At 41.5% G+C, this 12800-nt stretch overlaps 2 protein-coding genes across 2 annotated transcripts in view; both read left to right on the forward strand.

The window, feature by feature from the left end:
- Positions 1 to 6463, forward strand: part of sting1 (stimulator of interferon response cGAMP interactor 1) — a 6888-nt gene extending 425 nt beyond the window's left edge. Inside the window, exons 2-7 of the mRNA XM_026330388.1 lie at positions 1307 to 1533; positions 1742 to 1934; positions 2773 to 2881; positions 3121 to 3365; positions 5512 to 5698; positions 6106 to 6463. Of these exons, the coding sequence (XP_026186173.1) occupies positions 1307 to 1533; positions 1742 to 1934; positions 2773 to 2881; positions 3121 to 3365; positions 5512 to 5698; positions 6106 to 6374 (1230 nt within the window). The 3' untranslated portion in view covers positions 6375 to 6463. The remainder of the gene's footprint in view (positions 1 to 1306; positions 1534 to 1741; positions 1935 to 2772; positions 2882 to 3120; positions 3366 to 5511; positions 5699 to 6105) is intronic.
- A 4703-nt stretch (positions 6464 to 11166) lies between these two features.
- Positions 11167 to 12632, forward strand: LOC113144464 (DNA damage-inducible transcript 4-like protein). Its single transcript, XM_026330538.1, has 2 exons — positions 11167 to 11434; positions 11935 to 12632. The coding sequence occupies exons 1-2, from the start codon at positions 11257 to 11259 to the stop codon at positions 12375 to 12377; spliced, it is 621 nt and encodes a 206-aa protein (XP_026186323.1). The 5' UTR covers positions 11167 to 11256; the 3' UTR covers positions 12378 to 12632.
- The last annotated feature ends 168 nt before the right edge of the window (positions 12633 to 12800 follow it).

Below are 12800 nucleotides of genomic sequence, written 5' to 3' on the forward strand. Positions count from 1 at the left end.
ATAATGACTCTTTAGACAATGATGTAAATATTACATGATTGTTCTGTCGCTTGGATGTAAGCCTCACAAATCTATTCCATGGTTTTCTTTTCAACTAACTCAAATACTTTAGATGTATTTGATGTGTTTATATTGCTTTTAACATGTGTGGTGTTTAGACATCGGTTACGGCAATCTCCGCCCCTTATATCTATCCAGTAGATTTGAATTCTTGTGTATCTATTGGATGATCTGGTCCTGTCACATGGTAAATGTTTGTTCTCCTGAATCCAGGAGTTAATTGATTTAGCTGGATGTTTTTGGAGGATACTCGTTTTTTTTGCCCAACTTAGGTTGTGGATTTGTGGTTTCTTGAAAGAGTTGGTCATTTCACAGAACGTTCATTATTTTATTCATTATGCTTCATCATTTTATTCCTGTATTAAGGTGCTCTTTGAAAAAGACTTAACTGTGTGGGAGTGTAACCTGTAAGATGTCACTATAGATTTATCTGTGCACAGCCGTAACAGATGGCAACAGACTGATGCCAACAAGTATAACGCCTACTTAAATAATCCTTACACATATATGTAGAAAGATCAACATTATCATAAACACATACACGTTTACACAAATGTATGAACATGTATGCAAATGACAGTACACAATGCTCATTCAAGCTCTAGAGTGTCTGGTTTTACAGTGGACTTGCAGATTAGGAAGAGTAAGAGGAATCAGAAAACATAAACACAACATGTCTTTACCAGGAAGCAATAATAAATATAATTTTAGTTCTATGTAGTTAGTAACTATGTACTAACACATGGTGGTGACTACAGCACATGTTATTTACAACTGTGGTTTTTCAAAGGCAACTAAAGTCACTGATAAACGCCTTCACTTCAGCATTCCTCGTCTGTACCACAAAACCTTCTGTTGTATTGTGTCTCACCACACCCCAGTCTGTGCCGTGGCAGTAGTTGGTTTTGTATTACCAGGTGATGGAAAAAAAAACACCTTTCCCAAATGTCACTGAGCCAGCTGTGCAGCATATAGTTTTTAGCCCATGAGGGCTGGGGGTGGGTGGGACGTTTTAAAGAGTCAGTGCCTCCCTCTAAAACGTCTAACCCCACACTTTTAGCTTGATTTGTTTATATTTATTTTGCATTATAAGCAAACTTTCTTTAACATTAACCATAGCCAAATTCTCACAACTACCACATAGTTTAGACCTCAGTACAATCCAAACTTTTTCTTGGCCAGTTTGCCCTACACGCTGGGCGATTGATACATCTGGTTTTATAACTGAGTTACTACTCCCTGACAGATGCAATGCCTCCGAGATCAGGACACGCTAATCCCTCGGCCTCGTGGGAATTTGCCTAAGGTGTGTGCTGCGGTGCTGTCTGCCATATCAATAGGAGGCATCATGTTGCTGTCTCCTGAAAGATTGTTTGGCTGGCTTGCCATTGCAATACTCATCTTGACCCTTGGCCCTCTGCTGCACGGGCTCTGTCTGCTAGTAGAGGAGGTGCTCTACCATTCCAACACAAGGTGAGAGCTCAGCTGTGGCTGATGGAAACAAAATTTTTATGTTCCTTTTTTTTTTAGCATTGTTGGCATTAGATGCTTTAATACTTTCATATCAACCATGGAAATGGTACTGTATAAAGTAAACAGTGTTGTTGGTCATAGTCGAACCGTTTCACAGTAAATGGAAGCAGCGACAACATTGGCATCTGTCCTTCTCTGTTTTTACCAGGTATCGAGGCCGAGGGCTGCTGAGCCATGTGCTGGCAGCCTGTGGGTTATGGGGAAAGACTCTGCTGGCTGCAGGGCTGGCAGGCCTTCTGCTCTACCTTTCCGGACATCCTCTGCCACACAAAGGCCAGTGCTGGAAACTCATTTCCCTGGCCTCGGTTCTTTATGCTCTTTTTAAAAGCCTGGGAGTCCTGGTGAGATCCAGACCTGACACACAAACTCCCCTGTCTTTGTTGTACTGGGGCTCCTCTGTCCTTTTTTTTCCACAGCCATACAAACACAAAAAAGCAAAGCATTGAACACTGCAAAACAGAAGTTTAGTGTTCTTCCATGCCTCCTATAATGTCCATTCATAAACAAATTAATGAAAACCCATGATTGTCATGAAAAACACACTGCAAGAAACAGTCTGCTCTGGAAAATGGTCATTTTAGTAATTTATAGGAAATCAGCAATAACAAAAATGATGGTACAGCTTCTCTAAACGTAACTGCCATTATTCGTGGAAAGTACAGGTGAGATGTAGCTAGACGAAGTGAACATCAGGTGCATCCAAATGATGTTTAGGTCTTAGCAATTACTGGAAACCAGTTTTAGGTTTATCGCTCAGAAAATCCTCATATAGCAGTTTCTGCCAGAAAAAATGAGTCTTTGTAAAGGCAAATCCTCTGTCTCTTCTGAAAATGAGACCAGTGTTGCTGTCCACACGCTGGGCATCACAAGGATGATGATAAAATTATATATCCATACACATGGTTACAGCTGCTTAAAGCTGAAAGCGCATATCTGTGCATGTATTTACGTTAAATGATGCTTCGAGCTATCATCAGGGTCTGGACTGGGTATCAGGCTGCGCTGCCATATATCTACTGAATCTACTCAATTTTATCTAAAACTATATTTGTCCTACATAGAAAAGGGCAACTTGGGTACAGGGCTGCCCTTTTCTTTTGCTTAGCACCTTCCAGTGTCAGGTGTCTCCTGAACAGAACAAGGTGTTGTCACATCCTTCTGTCTGTGGTTGGTGTGCAGGGTCCATCAGAGGTGGAGGTGTCAGACATCTGTGAGGCGAGGAAGATGAACGTGGCCCATGGCCTGGCCTGGTCCTTCTACTGTGGTTACCTGCGACTCGTGCTACCGCGTCAGTAGAATCAAAACACACACACATACACAACACGGACATTTGGTTTGTCCATTGTCTTTCAAATATACACATTATTTTAATACCACAGTTTCCTCATATTATATAATCCATGATTGGATACACTGTAAATAAATCTTTTAAGATAACCTGCTGTCCTCTGCAGTTTAAAGGGTCTTGCACTACCGATCCGAATGAACAGATATCCAGTAAATTAAAAAATGTGTGCATCATCCCAGGGTTGGAGGATTCCATCATAGAGTTTTGTGCCACACACCAGGCCAGTGCTCCCCTCTGGGCTCGCGGCTCCAGAAGGCTTCTCATTCTCATCCCCATCAATGCAAACATCTCCCACAAACTGGAAGAAGAGGATGACAACATCCGTTTCTATGACAACCTGCCCAACAACGAGATAAACAGGGCAGGGGTCCGGGGCCGGGTCTACAAGCACAGTGTCTACAGAGTGCTGGATGAGCATGGGAAGGTAGGCGGGAATGTAAACTCATACTGTGAGGGCTATATTATAATCCAGGTATATTGTTGCAGTGATACTGGTAGAGATACTGCTTGTAATCATGTTAATACCAGATTACATTTTAAAACTTGGACAGGTACATACTTCTCATCTCAGTGGGTTGAGCGACTCAGTGCGCTGATATTTTCTCCTTTGATCAGATTTGTAAAGAGTGCTCAGCTTAAAGATGACAGAAAGAGCAAAGTGAGCTGCTCAAGGGGCTGTTTCACTGCATTGTTTTTCTTCTTCTTCTTCAGTATTTAAAGATAGCACATCAGCGTGCTCTATATTCCGTGTGTTTGATGTAGCAACTCTAACAGTGATTGTACTCAAAACCTGTATTTCAGGAAGTTTGGGGCTGCATGAAAGCGTCATGAGTTTCATGTCAGGCCAGAAATAGCTACCAGTGATTAGCAGGATGATGTTATGGCTGCTATCTACAGCTGCAGTCACTTCACTGAATGAGATTTTGATGGATGTTTGACATTTACTCCAGTACTGAACTTAAATACAGTTTTAAGAACTTATTTTTTACTTACTATCATTTTAAGATACTTCACTGCACTTCAGAGGTAAGTACATCGCTCAGAGAGCTGCAGATACTCTACAGGTGCAGATTTTAAATAAAAATGTGATTTTCTTATAATTTAGGGGAGAAACATTATCACGCCATTGTTGTTTGTTATCTATTGTTTATAAAAAGTCAGACAAAAAGGCCACACAGTCCACCACAGGTTAGAGCGTGATACCTTAAAATCTCATGCTTTTTTTAAAATCGGTCTTAAACCCAAAGATGTCCTGTTTCCAATCATATAAAACAAACAAAACAAAAAAAAAAAGTAGTGGAGAAGACACAATCAAAGAAGGGTTTGAATTTTTGACTAAAATATAACTATTTGTCCAAATAGTTTCCAATAAAGTTTGCACAGTCTAACTGTTTCGGCTGTGTTGTAAATTTACTGAATTACATATATGTGTATAAAGGTGTTATAATTATCTCCACTTTGACCAGCTAGAGCTTTAAATCCAGCCTATGTGTTTTTGCATAAGTAATAATATTCCAGGGAGATATGTATATGAACAATATTAATATAGGCCACTCCATAACAAGTACCCTACTATTACTGTGGAATTTACCATTATCACATGTAGCTGTGGACAGAAGTGTGGACTCAAAGGCTGCAGACAACGGCAGTAAACGGTCAGAAAGCTTCAGGCAGTCAGTCAGAGAAGGTAGGTAAAGCAGACAAAGAGAAGCAGGCAGGCTAGACCAGTACAGGACTGCAAACACGACGTGACAGTTACTCAGAAACAGTCGTCCAGTATATAAGAACGTAATGAGACAATAGGCAGCAGGTGTGCTGATGGGGGAAAGGACGTCAGGTGATGGAAATGGATGTTGCAGCATTTGAAAGAACAGGAGATATTAATGAGAGGAAACAGCAAAACAGAGCCTAGGCAGATGTGGTTGTTCTTTACCAAATGTACACATTACTTTAACAGATAAAACCTCTATAATCACGACATATGACATAGCTTTACCAGTATTACTTAAGTACCATCTTGAATGGACAGTTTTGCTTATTTTTATAAGGTTGTATTTGCTACTTTCATTGAAGTAAAAGATTTCCGCACTTCTTCCAACCCTGAAGAAAACCTGGTCTGGGTCTCACTCTAATATTAAAGAATAGCAATATTTATTTATTTTGTTTTAAAGATTCTTCAGAAATCAGAAAACAGAAATGTGTAGAATCATTTCTACATATCTGGTTTGTTCTTTAAGGTTCATAAAAACAGTACCCCACCTCTCCCCCAATGTCACCTGGGATCAGTTCCTGCCCCATGTGACCCTGGATAGAAGGAATGAGAGATAGAAAATGGATAGATGGAGCATAGTACATTACCTCCAGCATGCTGTTTCCTTTCCGTAGCAGCACATGAGCTCCACCAACTGGTTAAACCTGCAAAGTTACCACTTGTTCTCCCATTTTATTGAAGCAAAGTAACAGCACCATCTTCCTGTAACACAGAGAGATCAAACATACTTGGACATATCTGGCCACCAGCTTTTAAAGGCTTATCTGTACATGAATTGTATCTGTCTGTATGTGAACAGGCCCATGACTGCGTGGTGGAGTATGCAACTCCTCTGCTGACACTCTACAGCATGTCCCAGGAGAGCAGTGCTGGTTTTGGGGAGCCTGAACGCAGACAGCAAGTCCTGATCTTTTACAGGACCCTGCAGGAGATCCTGGACAACTCGCTGGAGTGTCGAAACCGCTACAAACTCATCCTGCTCAGTGGTAGGAGGACAGTGTGTGTTTGTTTCTGTGTGTGTGTGTGTGTGTGTGTGTGTGTGTATGTGTGATCCTTACACACTTTGCAGCATAACACAGACTGGTTTTATGGGGATTTCAGCTTTTAGCTCAGACACAAGGACAAATAATCAGGATTTGTACATTTATGGATTCTGCAATTTATGTGTTTTGTTGATACACAGCCGCCTTGAACTGCAGGGTATAACTGACATAAAGGCTAATGAAGACTCAGAGTATGAGTGTTGGGAACATTCTGGCTTTGGCCCAGTTCTCTTCGATCTCATGTGCTGGCAGTAGAAAGTTTCATAGTGTAGATGATCCCCCAAGTTCTTGGACGATTACTGTTTCAACAAAGATCATTTCTTTTCAAACAAGTTTTCATCTCCTTCTAGACGAGCATGAGGATGACCCTCACGGCTTGTCCAAGACCATCCTCAGACACCTGCAGCAGCAGGAGAGAGAGGAGTTCTGCCTCGCCCCACCTCCTCGCCAGGAGAGGGTGCACCCGTCTGCGAATACTGCAAATGCCCTGCCTGTAAACGGTGAGTGGCACCACCCAGAGCTAATGAGCAGGATACCCACGCTCATGTTCAGCCTGGATGAACCTCAGCCTCTGAAGGAACCTGTCGAGGACAGCGAACATCACCCAGGACAGACATAAACACATGCTCAAAGCGGAGCATCAGTATACGCACACCTGTAAGCAATCACTATATTAAATAAAGAAACACAATATGAAATAAATACAAACATTTGAGTTTTATTTGAGTTTTTCTAGAATTGTGCATGAAAGTTTGAGTAGAGGTCAGACCAGTGGTCAGTGAATAGTTTGGACTGGCTGATTAGGACCATATTTTAACATCAGTAACAATTGTGAAAATCCTAACAATGAAAAAATTGTGAATTATTTATGAAAATATACTTGGTGTGAACTGATGCAGCAGGTGAGGACACATCACATTCAAATTTCCATTCACTGTGTGCATTGGAAAAACCCTGACTGTACACTGACTGCACCTTGCTACAGAGGCGTCATAGCTTCAAGGTGCTGTCTAGAAGAGAGTTTGTCTCCATCCTTCCCCACATACTGAAAACAGCCTGATCTTCTACCAACATCAGCCCATCTAGTTAATATACCTTTAAATGACTAGTGAGGAGTAGAGCAAAGGCTGTATGATGCCCTGCACTTCTGTCAAAGCCACCAGATAGTACACTGAATACTCTTAAACTCATTATTCAATTCAACCTCAATAATGTTTCAAAGGAATCCATCAATCCATTCCTCCATTATTCCTAACCAGGGTTACAGGGATCAGCTGGAGCCTGTCCCAGCTCTCTTTGGGTGAAAGGCAGGGGTACACCCTGGACAGGTCACCAGTCCATCACAGGGCCACATAGAGACAAACAACCTCACACACTCACACTCACTCCTATGGGCAATTTAGAGTCACCAATCAACCTGACATACATGTTTTTGGACTGTGGGAGGAAACCAGAGTACCTGGAGAAAACCCACACAAGCACAGGGAGAACATGCAAACTCCACACAGAAAGGCCCCTGATGGGCTTAGAAGCAGGAACCACTTTACTAAATTGTATAAAGTAGTTTAGCTCCACCAACCAGCTACAACAGTAAAATACTGCTTACACACTGATGCATCAGTAATAAAAACCTAATAACATCATAAAACAAGATATCACTGAGGATATAACACATTTTACTTTTGATACTTTTAAGTATATTTTTCTGATAATACTCCTGTATGTTTAAATTGGATCTTGAATGCAGGACTTTGACTGGTCTGTAGCCTAGCCTGTATCAGACTGCGTTTAGCTAGGTGTACCTAATAGTACCCGGAGAAAACCCACACAAGGGTGTGTGTGCATCAGAGGTGGCAAAAGTACTCACATTCTATACTTCAGTAGAAGTACAGATACTTGGTTAAAACAGTAGAAGTACTGACTCAACTCCTTTACTCAAGTAAAAGTGAGAAAGTACAGGGTCTGATCTGTTGTGCATGGGGGAACGTGAGTATGTTTAATGACTGTATAAGCAAAATAAGCAGTGAAGACACCTGACACCACGCCTGTTTGTCTCACATGTACACACACACACACACCTCATGACCCACGGCACTGCAGCTGAAACTGATGGGTGAGGTTGCATCAGATCTTTACAGCCATCTGTTTTCTTATTTTACGTGTTGCTGCATTGGCCTGTTGTATTTAAAACTCCTTCAAATAAAACAATATAGGAAAAAAAAAAGAACAGTCCTGTTTGCTTGAATTCCTTCTAACTCACCTCCACATTAAAGCAATTATACTTGAACATTTGCCCTAAAGAAGTGCATCAGCTTAGTGCTGTTATCACTAAGAGGTTAACTAAAGACACAAAGGTGCTCCAGGTAGGACCGAGGCGACGAGGAACTGGGCGAGGCACACAGCTCGAGACGGTCGGGGACGGAAACTGCAGGTTTCACCGGGAGATCTGGTAAGTAATAGTGAAAACAGCATTCCACTACCGCGTGGGTAAAGGCCCCAAGTGCACAGTAGCTAACTCCCTGTCTCTTCACGATTATTTTTTCATTTCTGTGTTTGCACAAACTGGATGTATTTGTTTTACCTTTGCACAAAAGGTCTTAGCTAATCACTGATCACTATTATATGGACAGACACAACAGTGATATGATTTTTATCATCTAACTCAGCAAATGTATTTCAATGAAAAATCTATTTTTAGGCTATTTGATTAGTGAACACACCAAACTTCGATGGTTCATGCTCCTCAAAGGAAGAGATTTGCTGCCTTTATTCCATTTCATGTCACTATTGACTAATTCTGCGGCATTTTATTTATCTTTCCTGACTTATGTAAATTTGGCAATTTGTTTCTGTCGTTTTACAGAATAGAATATGGCTTATTAAAAACATTTATACTTATTCTAAAACAATAATATAAATCATTTTTATCCCTTAATAAATATTATGGTCTCTTATGTATTCTTAAGACATAACAAGGATTTCGCTCAGCAAGCAGAATGTGTAGATACTTATCAGGATACTGATATGGATTTGTGTGTGCTTTGACGATGGTGAGATAAGAATGTTGAAAAAAAAAAAAAAAACAACCCTGATTTTCAGCTGCAGACGTGATATTTGATTAGAGATCTGGACTGTTCACATGCCAGCCAGCTGACACACCAACAGTGATGGATGGCTAGCATGGGGGCAGTGTGACCAAGTTTACACATAGCAAGACACTAGTTGTTTACTAAAGTTGATTTTAGCACATTTAAATCCATGACTTGAGCTCATCAGATGCAGTGATAGATTTGTTTGAGTTTATGGGATGATTGAGGGCATACGTGGGTCCATGACCTCATGAAAGATTTAAACCTGTGACCATCAGGATTCAGAATATGTAATATTTGTTGGAAGATAAGGTTGAAAACAGCAATGTTTACACACCAGACTATGCATTCATTCGCAACTGACCAAAACCATAAGGCACATTCGCACTCACACAAAGTCAAGGTAGTGAGCAAATAATGTGACCACACACTGTAGTTTCCCTTCACTTCCACAGAAAAAAAAAACCACTTCCTTCTTGGTAACAAGTTTTTGTGATGACGATCCTGGACATGAATTTGATTGGTTGACAGCTGTGATGTCACAGGTGGGAGATTTCCCGAGAAGGTGAGTTAGGCATGAGATGTTGTGTTGCAAAAGTGCTATACTTTTAGTGTCTGCTCTCACATCAGGCCAGTAGGCAAAGTGCTGTCTATTTGTCTATTTGTCAGCTGTGGTCATGACATGAACAAGGCAGTTATCCACACCAGCTGTTTGTATTGAACGATATGTGCCCACAGGACAACATTTTTAAATCACATGGCCCTATGCATATAATTTACTTTGTTTGTAAAGCACTTTACAGTGAAATGATAGAGAGTTTAGTGACGTTTAGTGAAGTAACCTGAATTCAAAGCTCCTTAACATTAAAACAATAAAATCTAAATATATGTTTTCTTATTAAAGCTTAATTTCGTGTTGATCATGATTGATGATGAAGGAACAAACTGTGCATCTGTTTGGAGTGAATAATATTTTTCAGGGTGGGAGTTACCATGAGGAATTTTGCTCACCTGAAAACTGAAGCCCCGTGTTTATTGGATACATTTATGACTGTGTGGGTCAGACCATGTTACTCACCTGTGAGTAAGGCAGAACTCATCTAGACCTGATGCTCGTAAAACACAGTCACACAGGAACTTAAATGAAAACAAAAATGAAACCCTGTGCGGATCAACTTCTCCCTGCTGTGACCAGTGCTTTTTTTAATTAAAGTCCACAGGTGTGGCAGTTCTGACTTATCTACCAGTCTATTTGTCTGGTCTTAAAATTTAGACAGCACACCCTTTCATTAATGCCCCAAGCCAGGACAACACCCTGTCTGAAAAACTCCAAACTTAAAATATGTTAAAAAAAAAGTCACCTAAGAGGGAATTCAGCTTATAAAACAGAATATATTCATAAATAAACTTCAATTACTTTTTCTTCAATAATTTATACCATTTTTAATTTTGTGTTTTATTACTTGCACTGACTCAAGATGATGAAAATTGTTTTTGTTGTTGAGTTTAGGCCTACCGTCAAAAGTGTACTCCACTGATTTAGCACTGCATCCCTGTCACTGACAAGACTCTACAAAAATCAGACAGACAAAAAGATAAAAATTGATTCAGCATAATCAGAAATATCGACTTTTTATTCTACCCTTTTTTTTGTCAAAATTTAGCACCTACACTGCCAACAATGCAACTTGATGTGTGTTACACCAGCAGGTGCAGTTACACTTTGCTTAACCCTCAATGAAAATTTTCAACAGCAACTTACACTCCAATGAGCTGGAATCAACACCTGTCTGAGGTTTATTATATTAGACTGCATGGGGCTGATTGTTTTTATTAATCATTATTTGGACTATTATTTTCATGCTTAATCGATTAACTATTTTTTCCCCCACTTATTTTTCATATCAGTTGATTTTTCCAGCTGCAGACTGTATTGACCTGCAACAGTTTTAGCCTTGTGGTGCACATATTAGACTACATTAAACCTGACTTTAGGGTGACAAAATGTCAGATAAATAAAACAAAACTGCCTCTGATGTGTATGTGCACTAAATGTAAATATAGTAAAGTTCAATATCTGTCAGTAGCAGTGGTAGAGGAGTTAGTGTAGGTAGGGAGCAGAAACAAAGTCAAAGTATTAGTTATTACAGCGGTATAAGTCTGCGGTATTTTGCGGCTCTACCTGACGGCACTAAGCTCCGCCTTCTGCCGTGCAACGCCGGGACATGTTGCGTGAGCCACAGATCCAGAAGTTTCCGGACTGAGCCGGTCACGTGTGGGCGGGGCCCGACCGGCTCAATGACGCTATAAAAGCTCCGGCGGCCGCTGCTCAGCCGGACTTAGTCGCTTCATGGAGCAGAACTGGACCAAACGCTTGGAGGAGGCAGTGGCGCTGGACAGACGGGAATCGGGATGGTCTATACCGCGGCTCTGGTTTTTGGACACGGCGCGTTCACAGAGGAAGAAAGTGTCGTAGGGATGATAGGAAAGTACTTCTCCCAGCTCTGCTCCAGGCCCCCGGGCTCCAAGACCGGCTCTGCCCGGCGGGGGAGCGTCGAGAGCTGCGACGAGTCAGAAAACAGCTCACCTTGTAAGTTGTTTTAAAAGATATCCGTAGTTTTTGAAATGATATGAAGAAACGGTACAAAGCTGTTAACTAAACCATAGTTAGTTATAGTTGACAGGTAACATTTAACACAGTTTAACAGCAACAATATTAATTAACGCGCTAACATGATGAAATTCACCAGTCTTAATATTGGATCCGGAACTATATTATTTGGCGGATGAACGCACTAACTGTGCAGGCTCCCTGATGGGGCCGTTTCTGATGTAACTGATCCAGGTTTTGCATCAGCTGCTCACTGCTCCTGTCAGCTGCTGAGACAAAGCCTCTATCCCGGTGACTCCTGGACTGTAGCACAGACATTGTTGGTGACACAATTAAAATGACAAGAGTCAAACTGATAAGGGCCATGAAGGCAAACATACGTGAATCACTGCTTTTCAGCAGAGACATTAGACTTGTCTGACAACGTGTTCACTGTCAGTTCTTCCAACAGTGGTCTTGATTTGTCTTGTCTCCTGCAGTTGCTAATCTGGACAGTGGTTTGGAGGATGAGGGCCGGCTCCTCCAGCAGGACGTGACCCGGCACCTAGAGCTCTGCTTGACGGAGGCCAAAGCTTCCACGCTCCACTGCCAGGTGCTGCTGCTGCCTCGCCAGATGACAGGCAAGATCGGCCAAGACATCGTATCCTCCTCGATCTTGGAGCCCTGCGGGCTCCGAGGCGCCTCCATCCAGGTCTACGTGGAGAGCGAAGAATACCTGAAGTCGGTGGGAAGTATCTTCCCTGACCCGAGTGTCACACCCACATTTGAACTGTCTGTGATCCTTAAGGCAGAGAAAGACAGCTGGCCGCCGCTGAAACACATCTTCGATAACAACAAGGTGTTGAAGCTGAGACCAGAATACCGGCTGGTCAAGAGGAAGCTCTACTCCTCTGCCAGTCCTGTCATTCATGATTCCAGCTAGGGTGAAGTTCAGGATGTAAACCTGTTTTACTGTTTACATGGGTTTTTTTGTTTTTGTTAATGTTCTTGGTGTTTTAAATGTCAGGCTAAGTCTGGCCTGACATGCACCATCTGATCTTCTACACACAATATTTTGCACAACATTTGAATGTTGACATGTAAACATGAAAATGCTCTCCCAGGACTGGGCGGGTCCCACTCTGGAGGCATGCTGTGCTTTTTGATATTTATGCAATTAAAGTTTTTACACTTCGTTCTCTGCATTTGTGTGTGTTGTACCAAAAATTTGCCAAGCACATACATTCTACCATCAACAACTGAGGCCTGGTACTTCAAGACCTGCTACCACAACTACTTGAGTTCAAGTCGTTTAGAAGTAAAGGGAAATAACTAGACAAGGTTTTGGTCTAGCTCGTTTCGTTCA

Source organism: Mastacembelus armatus, chromosome 10 (genome assembly GCF_900324485.2).
Source record: "Mastacembelus armatus chromosome 10, fMasArm1.2, whole genome shotgun sequence".
Classification (NCBI taxonomy): domain Eukaryota; kingdom Metazoa; phylum Chordata; class Actinopteri; order Synbranchiformes; family Mastacembelidae; genus Mastacembelus; species Mastacembelus armatus.